Here is a 23,520-nt window from a genome sequence, read left to right as displayed (position 1 = left end):
TACTACTATTCAGTGCATATATGAGAAAATGAATAAACATAACTAACATCAGAGACCTGCCTACTACTCCTGGTAGATCTGGTAACTAAACTATTCCAGGTGTACCCTCCAGTGTTTCTCACTGCACCAACTTCCCTGCCATCTCACTCCTCTCCCTCTTTGCAAGCCACTTTTGCCGCACACCCTTTAAAAAAACCACACTCATTGCTTCAGGATAACAGCATTGGACCACACTTCAGCATTAACCTCACCCCCATCCCAGCAAAATGGGTATAAAAAAGCTGGGTGACTTTACAGGGTTGGCGTAACATATGTTCTATCAGTCATAGCCTATCATGTAAATATCTATAAATGTTGTAAATATTTGCAATTTCAAGGAAGGGACAATCTTTTTGGCTAAATAAAAGATCTGAGTTAGAAATATAAAGAACTCCTGTCTTTGCTGCTACTTTTTATTTTTGAGTTTACACACTGCTCCCCAGCTACAGTTACACTCAAATTCTGGATTTCCTCAGAGCAGCATACAAGGTAAACAAACAAACAAATATGCCCCCCCCCATCTGACTGGGTTGTCCCAGCCTCTCTGGGCAGCTTCCAGATCGTAGACCAGGCAAACTTTTTCAGCAGGGGGCCGGTCCACTGACCCTCAGACCTTGTGGGGGGCCAGACTATATTTTGGGGGGTGGGGGGTGAACAAATTCCTATGCCTCACAAATAACCCAGAGATGTATTTAAATAAAAGGACACATTCTACTCATGTAAAAACACGCTGATTCCCGGACCGTCTGTGGAACAGATTTAGAAGGTGATTGGGCCAGATCTGGCCCCTGGGCCTTAGGTTGCCTACCCATGTCGTAGACAATAGGTGTTTCACTCCAATTTTTGCTTTGTCTGATTGAGTAGATCTGGTTTCCTAAATGTCATTCATTGCTATTACTTCAGTCACCCACTAAGAACAATGAAAGGTAGGAGCAAGCAAATTTATCACAAAACAAACAAATACCTGCATATTTTGCCTCATATCTCAGGCTCTACAAATGCCAGAAACTTAGTTTCCTTTTGTTTTCATTTTTAAAGAATGCTACGTATCTGAGGGTTCTGCCTCATCTGCCCCATGGCACATTCCCATGGTCTTTGCTCAAAGAATTGGACTTTTAAATTATATATATTCAGATTTGGCTCTACGCGGGGCTGCCCTTGAAGTTGTCTCTGAAACTCCAGCGGGTGCAGAATGCTGCAGCGAGGCTCCTCACGGGGTCTCTGCCATGGGAGCATATTCACCCAGTGATTTTCCAGCTGCACTGGCTCCCGGTGGAGTACAGGGTCAGATTTAAGGTGCTGCTTTTGACTTTTAAAGCCCTTCACGGCCAGGACCCTCGTACCTACGGGACCGCCTCTCCTGGTCTGCCCCATGGAGAGCCTCAAGGTCCATAAATAGCAGCACCCTAGTGGTCCCGGGCCCTAAGGAAGTTAGATTGGTTTCAACCAGAGCCAGGGCCTTTTCAACACTGGCTCCGGCTGGTGGAACGCTCTGCCTCATGAGACCAGGGCCCTGCAGGCTCTGATTTCTTCCCGCAGGGCCTGTAAGACAGAGTTGTTCCGCCTGGCCTTTGGCTTGGAGCCAATTTGATTCCCTCCCTCTCTTTCTTTTTTCTTTTCCTTCTCCTCCTGCGATGAGGCTGCATTTTAATATTTTAATGTTTCATTATTTTAATGTTGTATTTTAATTTTGTTTTTAAGTTGTAATCATTCAACTTGTTTTTATTATTGCTTGTAAGCTGCCCTGAGCCTGGCCTTGGCTGGGGAGGGCGGGGTATAAATAAAAATTATTGTTATTATTATTATGCCTTATTGAGAGGAAGAGGGAAATTATTTTGAAAGAATCTAGTGAGTTAACCTGTCAAGCATACTGTATATCCATCTTTCCTATTTGCACCACAGGTACCCATCCAACATTTCCCATGTATTTTTTAAAAATGTTAATATTAAAATTGCAGTCAATTATAAAAGGAAGCAATCATACTTCCTTAGATACCCTATAGATCCCAACACAATTGTACCATTACTCGATTGCAATCACCTCTTTATTTTCAACATACATTTATCTTCCTATCATTTAAATCCTTTGCTCTTTTTGTCATATGCAAAAATATTTGAAACTGGCAAACAGCATCCCTTCTCATTTTAATATTCTTTCTTGCCTCTAGTTTTCAAATTGGCTTAGACATTAAAACAGTTTTGGCCACCCTGAGGATTGGGAGAGAACAGGAGGCCTGGAGGGTCACCCAGATCAGCAAGGTGCAAGTGTGAGATAAAGTCAGCACTCTTCCTTAAAGCTAACTACGCCATGGGGCCGACTGCTGCTTTTACCCTAGCAGGAAAAGAGGTAAGAATATATTCCCTTTTCAAATACACATTTTTCTTTCATAGACAGAGAAATAGTAGCCATTTACCATTAGAAAAAAATCCAATAATATCTGTAGGAGAATAGCCTTATTGTTGTTGTTGTTTAGACATTTAGTCGTGTCCGACTCTTCGTGACCCCCTGGACCAGAGCACGCCAGGCACTTCTGTCTTCCACTGCCTCCCGCAGTTTGGTCAGACTCATTTTTGTAGCTTCGAAGACACTATCCAACCATCTCGTCCTCTGTCGTCCCCTTCTCCTTGTGCCCTCCATCTTTCCCAACATCAGGGTCTTTTCCAGGGAGTCTTCTCTTCTCATGAGGTGGCCAAAGTCTTGGAGCCTCAGCTTCACGATCTGTCCTTCCAGTGAGCACTCAGGGCTGATTTCCTTAAGAATGGATCGGTTTGTTCTTCTTGCAGTCCATGGGACTCTCAAGTGTCTCCTCCAGCACCATAATTCAAAAGCCTTATTAGGACCAACTAATATTCATCGTGGGATGTGGGTGGTGCTGTGGTCTAAACCACTGAGCCTAGGCCTTGCCAATCAGAAGGTTGATGGTTCAAATCCCCCACGATGGGGTGAGCTCCCGTTGCTTGTCCACGACTGGACCTAACGGTCAGGGGTCCCTTTACCTAATATGCACAGTGTGTTATGGGTAGGCACACTCTATTGTCTCTCAAAACAGACAGATGGACCAACTGAAATCACAAAATAGTGAGGGGTAAGCCGCTTGAGTTTTCCAGAACACGCCTTCTTATTTAAAGTTTGCTTTTTTAAAAAACATGGATGGCTAAGCAGAGAAAAAACTTGGCATGCTAAGAAAGCTCCTATAGTGTGTACTTTTAACAGTGTTTGAGACAGAGTGTAGGAAGTACTCCGCAGACTTTATCCTGTGAGATACATACATAACAGATTTCAGATTGCACCACCAGTGCCTATTGGCACAAAGAGGAATTATGGATGTGTAAACATCGTCAGAAGTCATTTCATGTATTGAGTGTTATTCCAAGGCCGGCTTCAGCCGATCATGGCTCTTCTTCGGAGAACCTAGTGCTCCTCTTACTACCTCACAATCTCCTCCTGACTTTACAAGTCCTATATTGATAAAAAGCCAAAGGTTGGGGACGCCACCATGTGACAGTTCATGTGCAGGAGGATCCCATGGATGTACAATGGCAGCTGAGAGTTGTGGTGTTTGGGGAAAAGAAGAGTGAGCACATTTGGGGGTGAGAAGGGGTGCCCTATGCTCAGCAGATGGAAAGAGCATTGCACTCAGCTAAACACACAAACTATTGTTTGTGGGACTCCAGTTATTAATTTAAAAGGTTTCTGAAACAGACTGGAGATGAGAAAAAGGAGAGCAGATTGAGGGGTTGATGTGGTCGGGCCCTTGCTGGGTCTCACACTTCTACATGGGCACCACTGTCAACAAGCCCCTGTCCTCTTTCTGCTGCTTCCCTTCCTTCCTATTTCCACCCTTCACTAGTCGCCCCCCTTCCCTCTGGCCCAGAATCAGAACTGTGATGGTGCAGAAGTAGAGAAGGAGCTGCTCCTGCCTTCTCTCTCTTTCACCTCCAGCTCTCTTGCTGGCAAATGAGCAGTCAACAGTGTTGATGGAAAGCAGCAGCAACAGCCAGGGGCAATGACAGCCTGTTTGAGCCCACTGAAGTGAGAAGTGGACACACAAATGTTTTGCCTGAGGGCCCACAGTGTCCATATTTTTGGACTTGCGCAGGGGGCCATTCACAATAACAAGGGATTAACACAGATATATCAGCATTGGTAAGCCAAATAGTGCATACAGTGTGATTTTTTTTTTAATCTTTGGTTGGATTCAGTGTGCAAGTGATAGCTCTCAACCTCTGGAATAACTGTAAATCCATCAATTTCATGGAGCAGTCTGTCCCTTAAGTTTGCTTGTTCCAGTATGGCCAGTCAGAGGTAACTTACAAAGTGTCCTGGGAAGCTGAAATGAGCACAAATGGGACATCAGTAAATGGCAGTATATATATATAAAGTTAAAACATAGGCTGAGTACGGAGGTTATATGTGGCTTTCTGACTTCAGACTTCTGGTGAGGGCTCATATAACTGAATGCTCCTCCTTTAAAGGAACACGCCTATGGCAAGATCCCTTCGAGGAGCAGATTAGGATGCATCAGATCTCTGGCTCAGTCAGCATTAAGTTCCCAAACCCAGCTCAGCAGGTTTGCCAGCATAAGCTGCTCATCCTTTTGCTCCTGTCAGCCACTTCTGGAGCCGGCTGTATGTCCCCTACCCCTCTCCCCCAAAGAGCATTTAAACTAAGCTCCTTGGAGTGCAGCAAGACCAGCGCCAGAAACTTTTATTGTTGGTTGACTCTTGTTTTGCTATTCATTTATGTACCTGATCAATGAATAGCATTTGCTTTTGTTTTGTAATGTTGAATTTATTCTGTGTTTGCCAAATTGTCGATTTTGTCATTTTTTAACTCACTGGCACATTCTGTATTTTATATGTTTGAATTTCCATGCTCTGTATTTCATTGTTTTGAATGTTTGCTGTAAGGCGCTTTGAGCACAGTTCATGATTGAAAAGCTGCACATCAATCAACCCTGGCTCAGCTGAGGCCAGTTTAGAGAGCTTGCCAGGAGGAGGTGGGGCTAGACCGGATGCTTAGCCAATTCAGCTCAGTCTTGGAAACTTTGGACAGAAAACTATTTTAGAAGCTTATTTTCCCTCTTCTGGGCTTAGGCAGGGAAGCAGCTGTGCTGCTGAAGGAATTTGGATCTGGTGTAACTTTACATTCGCATAAATTGCACCAGTTTGCTTTACACCAGGTGCTTGAGGGATTGCTCCCCAAATCTGTGACTGTCTTCACACTCCTGTTTGCTGTGCTCTCCCTGCATTTTCCAATGTGGGCTTTTAAATCCGTGTTCACAAAGTTATCCAAAATGCATATGTATCCAGCACTTTGTTATAAAGTACTGCTGTTTGATGTGTTTCTCAAAGCAGCTTGACAACAACTGGAGTCGTTTAACCATTCTTATTTTGTCTCTAGACAAGTTTTCCCTGTTCCATTAACAACCTCTAGTGTGTACTAAAACAAATCTGACATTAATGAAGCTCTGCTGATATGAAGTTATAGTAATAATAATTTATTATTTATACCCCACCCATCTGGCTGGGTTTCCCCAGCCACTCTGGACAGCTCTCAACAGAATATTAAAAACACAATAAAACACCAAACATTAAAAACTTCCCTATGATGTCTTCTAAAAGTCGGGTAGTTGTTTATTTCCTTGACATCCACTACCTAGAGGATCCTCTGCTTGGTTCCCTGTAACCTCACTTCTCGCAGTGAGGGAACCGCCAGAAGGCCCTCAGCGCTGGACCTCAGTGTCCGGGCTGAACGATGGGGGTGGAGATACTCCTTCAGGTATACTGGGACAAGGCCATTTAGGGCTTTCAAGGTCAACACCAACACTTTGAATTGTGCTCGGAAACGTACTGGGAGCCAATGCAGGTACTGGTATTTCAGGACAGGTGTTATATGGTCTCGGTGGCCACTCTCAATCACCAGTCTAACTGCCACATTCTGGATTAGTTGTAGTTTCCAGGTCACCTTCAAAGGTAGCCCCACATAGAGCGCATTGTATTAGTCCAAGTTGAGAAGCTGAAGTTGATATGAGTTGAGAAATGCACTAGAGGAGTGGGGGGGGGCAACACACTTTGCTGTGCTCTGAGGCAGCAATATGAACACACAGTAATTCCCTCCACTTGGGAAACTAGCATTCTAGGGAGAAGGCTAGATCAGAGTCCTTGCCCTTGGACCTGACAGGGTAATTTTCTTTTTTATTATTATTTAAAAAGGTTTTTTTATTTACTTTTGGAAAGGAATAAGACAAGAAACGCTACAACATTTTTTATGCAACTTTCCATGCAGAGTTTTGTTTGCTTACAGCAGGCATAGGCAAACACGGCCCTCCAGATGTTTTGGGACTACAATTCCCATCATCCCTGACCACTGGTCCTGTTAGCTAGGGATGATGGGAGTTGTAGTCTCCAAAACATCTGGAGGCCTGAGTTTGCCTATGCCTGGCTTAGAGTGCCCACCGGCAGTGTGATATGATCCAACCCAGACTTGGCCTTAACAGGGTCTGGAAAGCCTTCCAGTTACTGAGCCTGATGCCGAACCTCGGAATATCAAGGTTTCAGCGGGGTCAGATGGTGACAGGCTTTCCCTACGCTTTGCTAGCTCCAGGGCCATCCTTCCAAAGTCTGTGTGAAATGGCTCCTGGAGGTGCTTCGGCAGCTGCTGCCTCTCTCTCGGTCCCCAGACGGTGCTCTCTCAGCCTCTCCCCGGGCCCCACCCGGTTTCTGCCTGAGAGATTTCTGGAGAGGTTGTGGGGAACCCGGGAGTCATAGTCGAGCCCCTGTGCTGAAGGGCAGCAGCAGCCCGCCATGTGCGCGGCTTGCCAGACAGGCGTCAGGGATGCTGCGAGTGGTACCCGGCCTCGGAGTTGCGGGGTTGCTAGGAGACGGGAGGCAGAAGGAACAGCCTCGCGGGAAGAAGGGCGCTTCAGGTGCGCGCCGAGGCGGTGGCAGCGCGTCGCTGCTTCGCCCGCTGGAGGCGCCCGCGCCATCCGAGGGAGCGGAGGGGGCAGCAGCGCCTAGTGGCCCGGGGAGAAGGATTCGCCCGCCCGGCTCTGGGACGCTCTTGGGAGGAGGCTGAAGCCCATGCGGATTCCGGGGAGGCCCGGCTGGCGCGCACCTCGCCAGGAAGGTGCGCGCGATGCTCTGGGCTCCTGCGCGCGCGGAAGGTGCGCGGCCAGCTGGGGGCCGCCTGGCGAGCTGCTGCGGAGCCTGCCTGGTCGCTGCTGCGGCAGCCGGAATGCGCTCCGCTGAGCGCTGACTTGGGCGTCCGGGGAGGAGAGCCTCCTTGTCGGCCGTGAGTATTTCGGACCTGCAGTGCCTGGAAACCGAGAAGCAGGACGAGGGGAGCGGCCGGGGGCGGGGGGGGGTGATGGGGGTGGGGAAAGGGGCTTGCACAGGAGGAAGAGGAGGAGGAGCAGGGAGGGAGCCGTCGCGCCTCTCCGGAGCGAGGTTTGTGCTGCAGAGGCAGCGGCAGGAGTGCGGCACCGGTCGTGTCCTTGAGAAGCATCCTCCAGCCCAGCGGCGGAGGTGGAAAGAGAGACAAAGACGGACAGATTGAGAAAGAGAGAAAGAGAGAGAGGGAGGGAGGGAGGGAGGGAGGCCGGGGATGCTTCGTCCCGCCGAGAGCGGCCGCGCGCTCGCAAAGGCTGGCGCCGTGTCCTTGGAAAACCTCTAGTAGGGGAAGGAGAGAGGGAGGGAGGGAGAAGCAGGGTTCTGGTCAGGGAACCGCCAAGGCAGAAACGGGAGGCATGAGGAAAGGCATTTCTCAAGTCAAAGCATCTCAAAATGGAAGCAGGACGTTTCCTAGGGAAGAAGCAGCAGCAGCAGCAGCAGCAGCTCCTCTCTCCCGGGGATCTGGCTGAGAATCCTTGCCCTTGGACTGCTCGTCCTTGCGCCTGACTTCTGAGGCAGATGACTGCGAAAGACCCTTGGTAAAATCCCCAGGAACCTCTCTCTGGAAGTCAAGCGAAACCTCCCTGATAAACTTTCCGCAACCCCTCAGTAAGGCTTCTCACCAGAGGGGTGCTTTTCGATTAGTGGGGGAGCCCAGGAAACAGGGAGCTGAGCCCCGGTACCTGCCCAGGGCACCTTGGCGCCACTGGCCTGGGTGGGCAACCAGGCACGTGGGCACCTGCGGGCCCTGAGCCATGCGCGCTCCCTCTCTCGCAGATCCGAATGTCGGAGCACAGCAACGACGAGGGGGAGGACGATGCCGACCACCAGCACAGCGTTTCCATGCTGTTCCTGCTGGTCCTGGTCTTCTTCGTCATGGGACTCGTGGGATTCCTCATTTGCCACGTCCTGAAGAAGAAGGGCTACCGCTGCCGGACATTCCGGGATGAGCTGGACTCTGATAACAAGGAGTCTCTGACCCAGCTGCAAGATGGTGAGTAAAGGGGGAGGGGGAAGAGAAGGAAAGCAGCGAGCGGGGGGTCTTCTTTCTTTCTCAGCACGAGGCTCCCCGCCACCCGCAGGCGCAAAGCGGTGTTCCCTCAAGACCAAGAGTTCACCAGCCCTGGGCTAGCAAATAATGAGTTGGAGAAAGGGGCATGGAGAACTCTACATTTAAAAAAGCATCACTATTTTACTCCACCAGCCTAAATTCTGCTGGTGCAATTTTCTGGCGGGATTTAAGTAATTATATGCGGGCTGCTGGTGGCTTTCAGAGCAGCCGCTTCATCCGTCTTGACAGCTCCCATCCTTTTAGGTTTTGTGACTTTGGCTTTGCTCTACTCAGCTTCGCTTTCACCTATCATGCAGCCCAGTCTTATTCACGTTTTTTTGCTGTGTTCGATGGGAATAACCCAGATCTGAGCTGAAATTTCCGGATCTAAGCAAAAACGTTACTGGTCTCCCTTCCCTCTTCACCAACTTTGCAGCTCATTTGCACGTTGCTTAAAGTCACCTCACGAAATTGGAGCTAATAGCTCATATTTAATAATTTGCAAAACTGTAGCCTTGGAATAATGCCAGCAAATACTAGTTTGAGGCAAGAGGTTGAATCTCTTGGTTCAAATCCCTGCTGAACCATTGCCAAATGGATAGTCATCCCTCTGCTGCTGGAATTTATGCACAGAGGACAGCAGAATAGCTCAGCTGGTAAGAGCATGAGACTCTCAATCTCAGGGTCTTTGGGTCGAGCCCCACGTTGGGCGTAAAGAATCCTGCACTTGATGACCCTCGTGGTCCCTTCTGACTCTATGAAGACCAAGGGTTTAATAAGCCAGTGAGAGACCATAGTTCTCCAAGCATCTTGTCCCAGCCTCATGCCAAATCAACTGAAACACATAGGAAAATAGGACCAGAATATCATGGTGGGTTGCATGCTAGAATGAGGGGCATCTGAACTTAGGTGGGTGTGAGTGGTTTTCATTATTTTATCCTACCTTTGTTCAAGGAGCTCTGAGTGATCTTTCCCTGCACCAGTCTGTTCCCCACAAGCAACCTTGTGAAGTAGGTGAGAGGCTAGAAGACTCGCCCCAAATCAGCCAGTGTCCTTCATGACTGAGTGAGGACTTGAACCCAGGTCGCTCCACCACAATGGTTTTCTTGAACTGAGTGGCAAATAATATTTAGGACTCTGAATCAAGGTGGAATGGAAGGCAACAACAGAAGAGAAATACAGTGGTACCTCGGGTTACATATGCTTCAGGTTACAGACTCTGCTAACCCAGAAATAGTGCTTCAGGTTAAGAACTTTGCTTCAGAATGAGAACAGAAATTGTGCTCCAGTGGCGCAGTGGCAGCAAGAGGCCCCATTAGCTAAAGTGGTGCTTCAGGTTAAGAACAGTTTCAGGATAAGAACGGACCTCCGGAACGAATTAAGTTCTTAACCCGAGGTACCACTGTACTGCCTTTTCTGGCAGCTACAGCAAAACTCCTTCCGTACAACTTCAACTAAAGTTGAATGACAAAGGAGGAAGTAGAGGCTGCTCCATTAGGGCAAATGGGGGCACTGCGCCACCGAACTCAGTCTGCCCTCAACCTGCCCCAACCTGCCTGCCCTTCTTGCAGGTACTGCCTATTGCAGGTACTGTCCAGGAGGCAGGTACTGCCTATTGGCTTCCTCCTCCCATGGCTCAGGGCTGCCTTTGTAGGACTCAGTAGGGAAGAGGGCAGGACAAAATTAGAGGGAGTTGGCTCTGCCTGTCATTGGCCCTGGCTCTGCCTCCTGCTTGAGTCCCTGCCTTCCACCTGACCAATCGGTGGGTACCAGACACACCTGAAAGCAGGATGTTCCAGTGGGCATAGCTCACTCCTGCGACAAGGGCTGGTTTTGATGCCTCATTCTTTTTTCAGGCCAGGAATGTCCTTGTAATGGGATGTCTGAAAATTTGATGTGTGCACTTAGCTATTATGCCCCTCAGACTTGCCAGTGATTGCGGCCTGAGCCTCATTGTATGCGATGCAGCTATGGGCATCTTGGGGCCACATTTCTGCTGTTTTCCAAATGTGAGAAGGGAGGAAGGATAGGTAAAGATGAGCAGGGAAAGAAAAAGAAAAGCTGTAGTAGTTTTTATTAGCTTTTCATCAAGGTTGCATTCTACTTTCACCCTAAAGAGCTCAGGTGGCACACATGAATTTATCCTCACAACAAAGCTATAAAGTGGGCTAGAATAAGAAATTGTGACTTGCCCTAGTTAACATTATGGTTGTGAGGGGATTAGAACCCAAATTTCCCTGCACTTCCTGTGCTGCAGAGCGGCATCAAAAAAACTGTAGCTCTGTTGCTCTGAAGGGCATTGTGGCAGCCTTAACCTTGCTACAGAGTTTTGCCTTTTGTAAATGGCCGTTTTCCATTTATCAAGTAGAAACACACGATTATTGAGCTGTTTATATACAATATCTGTGGGCTTGGCTTAGCTGTTTTACATCTACTAGAGAGATGTCAGGTGGCCAGGAATGCAAAGTTTCAGGAGTTTGTGCATGGCTTCTGTCGAATTTAGATTGCGAAGAAGCAGCAACATTTAAGAGAGAGATTTTTCTTTATAAGTAATTGTTTCTAACAATTGCCACATTGTGTAGAAGCAGTGGGTTGCCAAGAAATACAGGTATTCCTGAGGAATAAACACAGGGACTGAAATGTGTTGGGAAGTGACGGACTTCTTTGAATGGCACCCCTGAATTTGGGAGATTCAATTCAAATTATATCAGGATGATTATGGGCAGACTGCAATGCTATGTGATCTGCTAGAGCAGGGGTGGGGAACCTTTTTTTCTGTTGAGGATCACATTCCCATAGGGCTAATGTGTCAGGGGCAGGGCCGGCAAGGTGAAGCAACTGCCTCAGGCGGCAGGATCCACAGGGGCAGCAGATTTGGCTTGCATGGAATGTATTACCTCCTGCCCCTGCACTGGTGGCAGAAACAGCTGCAGCACATCCCTTGGAGGCTGGGTCTGTGTCTCCTCAGCAGCCCGCCCCCCAATGTTGCCTCTACAGAGGCCTCTTGGCGAATAGGAGGCCCTGCTGCTCTCCCCCCGCCCATGTTCCATGGCAGGGGCATGCACACCATTTTGTGGCTCACCTCAGGTGCCAAAATGTCTTGGGCTGGCCCTGGTCAGAGGCCACCTGTGGCAATGGCAGGGAGCGACGGAGCCACAAATGGTGTAGAGAAGCTCATTTTCTTTGTGTCTCCTTGCCAAGGGCTGCTTGTGGCCACAAGTCGTCCCTCCCCCCCCCCAGTAGCTTGTTGGGTGGGATAGGGCTGCTAGGTTAGCTTCCTAATTCACTGTTGCTTGCCAGAGAAGAGGGGGCAAGGCAGCAGGGGGATTGGCACAGCGCAAATGCACCAGCTGGGTGTCAGGTTGGTTCCGCTGATGGTTTGCACTATGCCAACCTCCTGCCCCCTTGCCTCTCCTTCTTGATAGTACCTCACCTGCTGGGAAGCTGCAGTAACAGCTGGGGCCCCACCCAGCAAGCCATTTCTGTTTGCACACCTCTGTTAGAACAGCTTCCCAGGTCACTTTTGCTGAAGCACGGGGCTAGCTGTTCCTTGAGCATTTCAGGGTTTTTGATGCTGTATGGAGATTTATCCCATCACAAGAGTTCCTGTGTTTCTTCTTTCACTGCCATATCTTTTCATTTCAGATGAAGATGAGGAGCTGAATGAGGACACTGTAGAGAAGATAGTGAAGTGCATCATTCAGAATGAAGGTAAGGCTTAACCTTGGTTTAACGGTTGGGAAGTCCCTGTACATGAGGACCTGGCTGTGACACATTTCTTCTTTCTCCCTTTGTTAGCAAATGTGGAAGTCCTGAAGGAAATGCTGGGAGATGGTGACGCTGATCTCCCACTGCCAGTCCCTGTGCCCAGGTGAGGACAGGGTCCAGGTGCACCATAGTGCCTGTCACATCTTGGGAATCTCTGCTATGCCACCCTTCCTTGAAGACTGGGCTAGATGTCAGCTGTCAGTGAGGAAGAGATGGAGAGATTAAAGCCCTTGTCTCTGCGCTAGAAAAGGGCAAAGGGGAAGTCCAGTCTTGAATTCCTGGAGTTCATATGGCTCCCTCAACATTTCATTTCATTATAGTTCGGGTTGTTTTTGGTTCCTGAGGTAGAAAAACCAAATGGGGTCTTCACTCCCCAGTCCATGCTGGGATTGTATTGTGGTAGATGCGGGTAGCGCTGTGGTCTAAACCACCAAGCCTTGGCTGTAGTCTAAACCACTGAGGTTGGCAGTTCGAATCTGCGCAACAGTGGTGAGCTCCCTTTGCTCTCTCCCAGCTGCTGCCAACCTAGCAGTTCAAAAGCACATCAGTGCAAGTAGATAAACAGGTAGCATTGTGGCAAGAAGGTAAACGGCATTTCCGTACACTCTGGTTTCCATCACGGTGTTCTGTTGTGCCACAAGCAGTTTAGTTCTGCTGGCCACATGACCCAGAAAGCTGTCTGTGGACAAACGCTGGCTCCCTCAGCCTGCAGTGAGATGAGCGCCACACCCCAAGACTGAACTTAACCATCCAGGGGTCCTTTATACCTTTTGTACTGTGGTGGTGGGGGGGTTGTGTTTTTGTACCACTCACATTTATTTCAGTGGGGCTTCCTTAGGAGAACTTCCTGGTAGCTTGAACTCCGTGGGTCACATTTGTCTGTGTGAATCTCAGAACCTCTTGTGCTTGTCTCTTGGTAATGTGCTGGTCGTGTCTTGAGGGTTGCATCCTTCTGTTTAGATTGAGTGGGGCAATTATGTTCCGAGTTCAATGACCGTTGTGGCAATTAGCTTTCTGCTCTCTTTTCTCCAGCAGCCTCTGCCCACATCGCAGCAGCCAAGATGCTGGCCTGCCCCATCACCACACAGTGCACTTGGGCTCAACGCAAGCCCCTTGCATCCACTGCAGTAGGAAAAAGAGGCACCCGCTGCATCGACAGAGCCGCTCCAAGGAGGGCAAGGGCAAGATGCACCCGGGGGAGACCACGGTCTTCTCTGTGGGCAGGTATTTATCAAGAGACAGGTCTTTCTTTATTTCCATGCCATCCTTCATTTTACTAGATTTCAGCATAAAAACATAATACAACATCTTGGAAAATCAGTGTAAAGGGAGTATAAGAAATGCACGTTGCAATTCTTCGGTTGGGAGAAGGCATTCACCATAGCAGGTGGCAGGGCAAGAGCGAGGTGCGCAAGGGTGCTTTCTCTAGTTGTTTTGTTTTTACATTTCCCCTCTTTTTATATATATATATATATATATATGTATATATATATATATATAGTTAGAATATTTGTAGACTGCACCCTCAAATAAAATATTAAGTCACTGGTACAATAGAAGGTACGAGTGCAATAAAACATACCATAAAACAATGCAAAATAATAATAAAAATGACTGGCTCATCTTGGAAAAATTCAAACAACTATGTTGTTGTTGGCACCCGTCTCTCTCAGGAGACAATGGAGGAGTGCACCTTTGGGGGTGAGGCCAAACTATTAGAAAGTTGCAGAGCCTGCTGTGGCTGTAGAGACTGATACAGGAGTGACTCCTCCCCCCCCAACTGCTCGCCCCTGCGTTGTTTTTGCTGCGCTTGCAGCACCAAAGTGAGCTCTCTGGGGCTCAAGCCTGTGCAATGTGTCTGGAGGTCCTGGGCTACCCAGACGACATGAGCCACCTACCCCCCCCCCCTCCCGGAGCCTTGCTGATGTGGTCCAAAGGAAAACATTTGGCACCAACTTGTCTGCAAGAGTTGCCAGAAGGAGCCATACAAGACGCCATCCAACCTCCTTAGGGAATCCACACCAGCTTTTTGTAGGGTTTATGTAAACAATAACTATGCTGGGGTGGGAACTGAGACACTCCGACTCCTGAGCTAGCATAGTTTGATCTCCAATTTGGGGGCATGTCAGGATGTGGTCAGGTGCTGGATACCTGAAGCTGAGCCTCCCTCTGGTCCTCTGGTCCAGCTCCTTTTGGGTCTTCCTGATGTTGGTAGGGCCAGGACTACAGAAGTTTCCAGAATGGTGAGAAAGTGGGAATCCAGCACTGCATCTCCCTCCTCCAAGGTCAGAATTCTTGGCCTTCCAGGGGCCACGGAATTGCAGGGCCAGGCATACAAAAAGCAGCAACAAAAGGGAAGAGGACACATCATTTCTCACGTGGTGAAAAGGAAACTTTCCACACCAAAACCAATCTGTTTTGAATAAGGTGTTTAATAAAGACACAGTAGAGGATCCCTTGAATGGGACACCCTCCAACTGCTCACCCAGTGCCCCACAACACTGAGCCCACATGAAGAGATTTGCCATTATTCTTAGTGAGCGAATGGTGCTTGCCTTGGCTCCATGAGAAAGAGTGTATTTATATTCTCAGCTAGTTTATTAGGCACACTTGTCAGATGAAAAGTGAAAATAAATCAAAGACAAAGAGTGAGGGGGTCAGAGCACCAGCCTGATGAGTAGTGTCTCATGATTTGACTTGGAAGTTGCAGTTTTAGCCTCTTTCCTGAGTCTTTGAGGAAAAGATTTAAATGATGTGGGAAAGAGCTCCCTAACTGGTTTCCACAGGGCTCATGTTCAGCCTTTTCTTCCCATTCAAACGTTCGCTCCTTTTTCTTAGCATGTTCTTCCAATCCAGCATCTGTTGGGAGAGTGAGAGGTGGACACCAAAATACACCTATTTGAAAGTATCCAGGGAAAAGCTATGCTATTCTGCATTGGAGAGTAGCTAGTAGGATATGGTTAGTATCTTAGCCACACAAAAATATAACCAAGTGCCTCAGAGTTTTGCTTTCTGTTCTGTCAGGAGACCTTGCAACCCAGATGATGAGGATGATTTGTCACTGTTGATTCACCTGACTTCCTTTATTCCCCCCCCCCACTGCAGATTTCATGTCACCCATATTGGGAAGAAACAGGACGAGTCTCTCCCTGGTAGCAAACAGGACCTTGGATCTGCTGATGCAAACCAGGAAGCCCACAGCAACGAGAAACTCCCATGGGAGGGCTCCCAGAATGGAATAGTTCACACAGGCGAATTTCAGCAAGGAAGACTCCAGCAGGCAGATCCTGAAAGCAAAAAAGGGTCCAAGGAAGAATGGGCAGATGAGTCCACTCAAGGAGAAGGCCCCTTGAACACGGCGGCCAATTCAGATGTCTCCATGAATGGACCAGAGAGGAAAGAAAAACCTACGCCCTGCTCATTGCAAGAGGCCAGCCTCCTAGGGACTGCAACAAGCAATGCGTCCGAGACAAACTGCTCTACCGGACCCAAGTGCCTTGGGTCAGAGGATCTGGAGAGGCTGGATAAGGACGTGGCTGCCTCTGAGGACGAGGGTGTTCAAAGGGCAGCTAATGATGTATCAGAAAAAGTAGCATCCAGACTAGATATATCAGGAAACGAGATCAATAGAACAAACAGCACAGAACTCCAGGTAGATAATGTTATGTCCTCTCTTTCCTCGTCTTACGGGACACCCCATTTCTCTTTCTGTGCACAGAGATACTAAGAGCATTGTTGACTAACAGGTAACAGCCCTCACAGCACATCCAAACTGATGCCACTGAAAGGGCCAGGGGTTGCGATTCACAGATTCTCTTTAGATAGTGGAGGAGGATAAACAGCCAGTGGGTAACTGTTTACATGTATCAAAAAATCCAATCTTCAAGCAGGGGGCACAGAGTACCTAGCACTGAGAATGAAGGTGTATCTGCCCACTTACCTACCTGCCCACTTACCTACCTACAGAAGCTGGTGCAGCACTGTTTTCCTGCTGCAGAGGGAGTTCTGCTTCCCCTTCCCTCCTCTAATGACATATGCACCCAGTGATGGAGGAAGGGGGGTGCGTGGGGGGCGGCGGTCCGCCCCAGGTGTCCTCATTGAGGGGGGGTGACAAAATGAGGTTTTTTTTTAAAAAATGGACTCATGAAACTTTTTAGGAGTGATGTGGTGGCTTAGGCGCCTGCAGGTTCCATGCTGCCTAAAATGGCAGCATGGGACTTGCACCTGCCTACTGCCTCTCCCTCAGCTGCCCTACAGCTGAGGGGGAGGCAGCGGAGAGGCTCGCCCCGCCCCACCCCTATGGGTTGATTGCCCCGTACCCGGCTGCAGGACACGCCCCCACACCAGGCCCCCACACTGCTGCGTGTGCCTGACTCTGAACTGTTGTTCTTGGGCAAAATGATCTGAGGGAGGCTCTGTATCTTGCCAGAAAAGAGGGAAATACAGTGGTACCTCGGGTTACATACGCTTCAGATTACAGACTCCGCTAATCCAGAAATAGTACCTCGGGTTAAGAACTTTGCTTCAGAATGAGAACAGAAATCGTGCAGTGGCGGCAGCAGGAGGTGGTGCTTCAGGTTACGAACAGTTTCAGGTTAAGAACGGACCTCCGGAACAAATTAAGTACTTAACCCGAGGTACCACTGTATATATCCTAAGAAGTCCCACTACCCCAAATCTATTTGTGTCTGGACTAAGCAAGAGTTCTCCAAAGGAAAGAACTGTGATGAAAATAAGGACAGAAAGGTAGCTGCAAGGGGATTTCCCAGAGCAGGATAGATTTGGGAAGATCATTAATCTTCCAAATGTTACAGCACTAAGAATTTTAGTTCCATGAACATCAAAACATTAAAAAAAACATAAAAGGATAAAACTAGGAAGGTACAGGACTGTAATGAGTTCAGGTAATAATGGTGACACAACAGCAAAGAGGAAAGAAAATAAGTGTTTGAACTGTTTCTTACTGCCAAAAGTAAGCAAATGTTGACGGAATGAAGTGTTTTTGCTTCAAACGTCATTGTACATAATTGGTTAAATGACGGAATGCAAATATATTCAGGAAAACAACATACAAGCTGAAATCAGCTTAGAAGCAGTAACTTTTTTATTCAGAATATCCATAGAGGGTTATGAGGTCAAAAGATGTAGAAACCAATCTATCTCTGAAGTGGCAGAAATGAAAAATTGCATACTATTTGAAATAGGACACTCAAATATTGGGTATATTATTATTGCTTAAACTGGGTTTCATATTTGTTCTTTGTGTGTAACCTCTTACCCCATTTACACTGGCATTAATACATATCCAACATTTTCTTGGTTTGACAGAAAGAATTTGGTAGGTGGAGGAGATGGAGCATAGAGTTTTATATAGACAGGATGCTCTGCTGTACCTGCTAAAACCATAATTTTGAATTGCATACCACTTAGAGACAGCCCAAGTTATTTTAGCGCCTGAAGCAGCAAAATATAAATATAACCCCCCTGGCAGTAGTAAATTATTAATTGGCAGGTTGCTACCTTTTAATAATGCCCTGTATCTGCTATCTGAGATGTGCCACCTCAGCCTACCTAATGGTAGAACAGGCTCATAAACTCATATTATTTTAAGATGTGCTTTCCTGGTAGACATTAATTTTTTAAAAAAAGAATACATACATTTTAGCAATTGCACATCATGAGTCTGCAGTGCCCATTAAAATTGCCACATGTAAAATGGTCTTTAGACTGGATTCCACCTCCTTCCCTGACTGGCCTTTTTATAGAATCATTGTTGAAGCTCTCTACTCTCATATCTATCTCATAAGACTTCAGCGAGTGCCAATTAGCTCCTACCTGTAAATCTCTTTGGGGGTTTTCACATGCTTAGGAAGAGCCATGATTCCTAAGCAACTCCTGGCACCAGTGCCCACCATCAGGAGTGCCAGCTTGGCCCTGTGACTGTGGGTGCCCGGGGCCATGGGTACCATGCAGCAAGCATGGCCCTGGCACCAAAATTTGTGGGTGCCTGGCCCCTTCATGGGGAATTTTGTGGGTGCTCAGGCACCCAGGGGCCCCAGGGAGTTGGCACCTATGCCCACCATTCTGGGCACTGGCATCTCTCTCCCACTCATACGGCCAACCCAGTTCCCATCCCCTGCTATTGTTGGCATAGACCATCTGGCCAAATCCTAGCCAATATAGGGACCCCTCTGTGTTCTTCCAGGACCCCTAGAAGCCTCTTTGCCACTCTTGCCCCGCTCCTTAGGTGCCATGTTGTGGGGCTTCTGGGGTTTCTAGTAACGTTAGCTGCTGGTGTGACCCTTTCCCTGCTTGTTTCTTGCCTCTTTTCTCCCAGGAGCAGAGGCTGGTGGTGCAGGACCCAGGAGTATCCATGTGACGTAAGTTCCACACTCTGCTTGTCAACAGCTGGGACTGAGGGTTTGAGTGTCGCCACAAAGCCACTCCCAGCATTATGCTGGGGGGAGACCAGACTGCCTGACAAAGTATGTAATGTGCAGGTCGGGAGTAGCTCTGATTTTACTGGACTGGCAAGAGGTGAGGGGATTCTTTGGCACATGGAAACCAGACGGGGACTGCTGCTCTCTGGGCTTCTCTTTGTCCTCCCCAGGCACCAGAGCAATCTGAAGCACATTGCTCTGAGGTGGAAGCTTCACAGCCTGCCAGTCTACTGCTGGTCCCCAGGGGAGGATAGCTATCCTTGTACCAGGCCCAGACTCTTTCCGGGGACACGTGAAGTATTAGGTTAGGGTTTCCACCTACGCAGAACATAGGAGAGCTCAACTTTCACAATCGTTCACCTCCTCACCCTTTAAGCACCTATCTCCTCACTCAGCGAGGAATGGTGTTGGGGACACTGTGATGATAGCCATTGACCTGTTCAGGAGGCATCTTGCCAAAAAGCGTTCACAGTGATTCCTCCAGCAGATCTAGTGCCATAGCTCATCAGATTGGGCCCATAAGCACATATGTCTGCTGCACCCACAAGATCCAGGGCTCTGCTTAGGTCACCCCCTGGCAGCCCCAGTGTGGACTGCAGCAGAACAACCCTTTTACCACGCTTATGGTCAGTTCCACACATACCTAGAAGCAGTGACATTTTAGTTAAAACTACCAGTCAGATCCACAGCCCTGTGAAGTATATGCAGGCCTAGAGAAGTTATAGGGCTCCTCATTTGCCCCAAAGGAGGGTTCACATCCCACCACAAGGCTTTTTTGGAGGGTAACACTTCCAGGTGTGTGTGTGTGTTTTATTGATTGATTGATTGATTGATTGATTGCAATTGAAGGGGCTCACACGGAAAAAGATGAATTATTCTAACAGCCATTTCACAGTAAACAACGACTCTGAGCCGCTTAGTATGAGAGAAAAAGGAGAGAGGCAGTTCAGTCCTACCACATGCAGAGGGAAATTCAGCTGCTGGAAAGCAAGGGTGGGCGGTCTGCGCAGCAACAGGAATTTCAAACCAAAAGTGAGAATCAGTTCATACCAGGGGGCAAGAGGGTGTTAACCGTTCTTGGTGGAGGGCGAGGATGACAAGAGGACACAGTAGGGCAAGGAAAGGGATCACGGTCCTAACATGCAGCCAGTTTTTTTACCCTGTGTGAGAAAAGGGAGACCCATGTCGCCCGCCCAGAGAAGGGTTCAAGTGTCCCAGTGGGAACAATGACTGGGGGGGGGGCGGGACGGGACGACAGCCCTATTATAATGGAGTGAGAGAGGAAACATCTACTTGGACAAGCAGCAATGGAAGCGACAACAAAGCAAGGTCACAGGAGCCAAGACTGAACCGGCCAGTAGGATTGGGGAGCGGGAGGGAGCAGGATTAGCATTGCCACATAAAATAGGAGGGAAATGGTCAGGTCCCACTCCTGAGGACTTTGCTCACCAAGCTCTCTTTTAGCATTTGACTGGAAAGAATATTTCTAGACGGTGAGGGCAGGAGCAGGAAGTGATGCCACAACTCCTACGCTACAGGGCAATTCGCCACTTGCTGAGCCAAAAGATCTTGGATGGGATCTCTCTAGTCTTGCCCTGTGACCTCTTCTCCCTCTACTCCCCACCCCGCTGCTGTGAGTGGGATAACCCCAAGCCACACAAGCTACTCCTAAATGACCTGACTGTAGCACCTGTGTAGGTACAGGCCAGACAAGGGCCATGGTTCAGTTGCTGGCTGTGGACTCCTAGGAGAAAGGGCTGGGAAGAGACGCAGGCAACACAGCGTCCAGCACTGCAGAAGATGACAGGGTTGGTAGTTGACTTTTGGCAGTCCAACTGCATGGCTGATCTCTGCAATAGTAACCAGGGGGCAGTATTGCTCATGACCCCACCCTCCGAAGCCCTTCCCATTGAGAATCCCATCCTAAAGACTAGTGAGCAGCGCTGGGAACAGGGTTGTAGCTAGCTGCTCTGGCACCCAGAGTGGCGAGGGCGGGGTGAGCTGCCCATGGGGGGGCGCTGTAGCGATCTGCGCACGGGAGTGCCGTGGCAATCCACCCAGGGGGGCGGCATGGCAAGCTGCCCACGCAAGCCCCACGCTGCCATTTTGGGCAGCGCAGGGGCCCGAGCCACCACGTCACTGCAGGCCAGACCCCCTTCAAGGATGACACCCGCACCCCCCCGGACTCCCCTTCCTATGCCCCTGGCTGGGAAACGGCCAAAGTGTGTGCTGAACAGCATCAGTAATAAAAGCAAGCAAGGGCAGCTCCAGCATGAGCCACAGCGAGCCAAGTAGCTCTGGAGACAGGAGGATGGAGGAGCATGTGACCCCTCCTGCCCACCTACGGGGGAGGGGCACCTCCATCACTGTTGTTCTGGCCTACCACTACGGGCTGCATTGTGGAGTCATCCTTTTAACCCCTTGTGAAAAGTTGCAGTGGAACTCTGGCTGCTTCCAGATGGAGTGCAGTTACCACTATCCTTTGCCTTTGGTAGACATTTCTGTTCACGCTCCCTCCTTCAACATTTTCTTTCAGAGCCTGCCTGCTCCACGTTCAGGGTTGCAAAGCAGAGAGATGCACACACAGCCAACACTAGGTTCACAAGAACTAGGCGGCCAGAACGAGTCACGCCTGGGCCAGAAGAGCGACACCACGCCTGGAAAGGATGTGCCACTTCCACTAGTAGAACTATGACACTTGGCAAGAGCCTCATCCCCATTGCAACAGCTACTCACGCAGCGGCAGCGGAAGAGCGCAGGAATGGGACCATGTTGTGGCGTTATCCACCTTGCTGAAACCTCATTCTGTTGAAAGCTTTGCTAAGGCCCCTGTGTGCAACCATGCGACTTGTGGGGTGGGATGGCGGAACCCACCGGTATGCCTGAGCTGGTAAGAATCCCATTCTTCTCCATGCTGGGGCTCAACTTGTGGTGCTTTGAAGAATCCCAGATTTGTATCCCCGGATCCTTCTCACATCCCTTTCAGCAATAGCCCATTTTCCTGCATGCCAGTCAGGTCTGAGTGAACGATTAGTGTTTAAAAAATAAAATACAGCTACTGCTTACAGCAGGAAGAGAACTCGGCCAATGTGGGTGGAGTGAGTTTTGAACTAAGGGCAGAAGGCCCTTGGCATTGCCTGCTCTGCTCATAGCTGTGACTCAGCTTAGCCGGCTTAAAGTCTGAGTGTCCACTCCCATCCTGACCAGGGAATCCAGTGGCCCTGGGGGCTGCATTTAGGCAGGTAGCTGGACCCAGGGTAACCTCCCTGGTTTCCAGCGTTCACACAAGACAATCAGAGGAGCTAGAATTACAACTCAGGAGCAGCAGTTACACAAGAGGAAATGTGAATTCTGCCTCAGACCGCAATATTTACAAACACGCACTCTCCTAAGTGATAAATCCTCGCAAAGATCCTGCTCTAGTGTCTACTAACCACACCATCCTCTTTGAAGCAGCCAAATAGCACCTAACTCTGAGCCCCTTTGCTGTGGGGCTCAATGTGGTATGTGTGGGGACTTGCATGGGGTGGGGGCGGGGGCTGCTTTGCTCAACACAGATCCTGGAGACTCTCGTGGCTCCGGATAGGCTTTCCTCCTCGCTAGGAGACCAGAACCTGGCTTGGGAGATGAGCCAGCTAAACACTCCCCCAGACCCTGTGATTTCTAGTCTCCTGTGTTCTAGTTAAGCCATGACCGAAGGCCACCTCTGCCTTCGTCCTACATCTTTTCATGTTTAAGTACAGTGTAAACAAAAACTAACCCTATTAAAGATGCTGAAGACGTGCAGAATGGTGTCTGTTTATTCGGTCAGTACCTGCCCATCTATTGCCTCTCAAGGACGCAGCACAGGCGGCAGCTTACTCAGCAAGGGGCAGCAAAGAACTGCTGGCTACAAGAAGAGCAGCAGACCCGGCCGTTGTCAATAGTTCTGACAGACAAAGTGCAGACAGATGCTAGCTAGCAGCATTTAAAGCAAAGGGAGAGACCTGCTCCCATCTCAAACCACAGAACAGGAAAAAAAGGAAATGCTTGGCATGGTCTCAAGCAGCAGTCCAAGGAATGTCAAAGGCCAACAGAACTTGCCGTTTCTAGGTCCTACGCTGTGGGGCTCAACCCCAGGGCAGACAGAAAGACAAACTTGTTTTCAACATTCCCTGGCAATTCCATTCTGGTGCAGTTGATCCATCTGAGCATGTACTCATGTGCTGAGGTAGAGAAGCTCATCGCAGCAGCAACAGCAACAACAGCAGCAGCAGCAGCAGCAATGCTCCTCTCAGCACCTCCGTCCCACTGCTAGCTTGCTGGTGCTGGAAGATGTGAGCACAGGCTCAAAAGCAGCCAGAGGCTCCCAAGAACTCCAAGCAGAAACGGATTTGCTTGTGGCCCCACCAGCCCCCAAAGCGCTCAAGCCTTCTTGGGAAGCCAAATCCCTGGCAGATGTGGACTTAATCGTGGCTGGGCAGCGAGTCATCTTCTGCAGCCTTCGATGGTGGAGGCGGGGCAGCCCGAACCTAAAAAGAAAGGGTGGGGGAAGGCAGCATTTCTGAAGGGTGCAAAGTTCTCGCACTGCATCTTATGCCCACAAAGGGGCAAGCTTAGGACCCTATTAGTGTTTTTCTCAAAATCCATCAGAAGGAGTCTGGAGTATTGCTGACATTTATGGTACACTTTATCTTCCATGTTTTTTAAAACCTCTATATGAAACCGTTGGGAGAGATCACCAGGGGGTTTGGACTGAGTGTCCACCAGTATGTGGATGATACCCAGTTCAACCTACTACTTAAACTGGAACCAGTGAAGGTCCTGTGTGAGCGTCTGGAGACGGTTGGA

General features: G+C 49.0%; 2 protein-coding genes across 6 annotated transcripts in view; one reads left to right on the top strand and one right to left on the bottom strand.

Annotated features, from left to right (window-relative positions):
• Positions 1-2,330: 2,330 nt before the first annotated feature.
• On the top strand, positions 2,331-22,479 carry RELL2 (RELT like 2). Of its 3 annotated transcripts, none has more exons than XM_081917876.1 (8): positions 2,331-2,386; positions 8,209-8,425; positions 12,128-12,193; positions 12,281-12,353; positions 13,286-13,474; positions 15,356-15,902; positions 18,588-18,630; positions 21,227-22,479. In XM_081917876.1, exons 1-7 carry the CDS (start codon positions 2,348-2,350, stop codon positions 18,627-18,629), a joined length of 1,173 nt encoding a protein of 390 aa, XP_081774002.1. In that variant the 5' UTR covers positions 2,331-2,347; the 3' UTR covers position 18,630; positions 21,227-22,479. The 3 variants fall into 3 exon arrangements, with proteins under 3 accessions (XP_081774002.1, XP_081774001.1, XP_081774003.1); XM_081917875.1 differs by having other exon boundaries at positions 2,332-2,386; positions 13,283-13,474; XM_081917877.1 differs by lacking the exon at positions 2,331-2,386 and adding an exon at positions 6,922-7,333 and having other exon boundaries at positions 13,283-13,474.
• FCHSD1 (FCH and double SH3 domains 1) overlaps positions 22,473-23,520 on the bottom strand; it is a 22,907-nt gene continuing 21,859 nt past the window's right edge. For all 3 annotated transcript variants that reach the window (XM_081917810.1, XM_081917811.1, XM_081917812.1), the window contains one exon: positions 22,473-23,201. In XM_081917810.1, coding sequence (XP_081773936.1) covers positions 23,136-23,201 — 66 coding nt within the window. In that variant the 3' untranslated portion in view covers positions 22,473-23,135. The remainder of the gene's footprint in view (positions 23,202-23,520) is intronic.

This window comes from Podarcis melisellensis (genome assembly GCF_964234715.1).
Source record: "Podarcis melisellensis genome assembly, chromosome: 7".
Taxonomy (NCBI): Eukaryota; Metazoa; Chordata; class Lepidosauria; order Squamata; family Lacertidae; genus Podarcis; species Podarcis melisellensis.
This window is presented reverse-complemented; position numbering and strand designations above follow the sequence as displayed.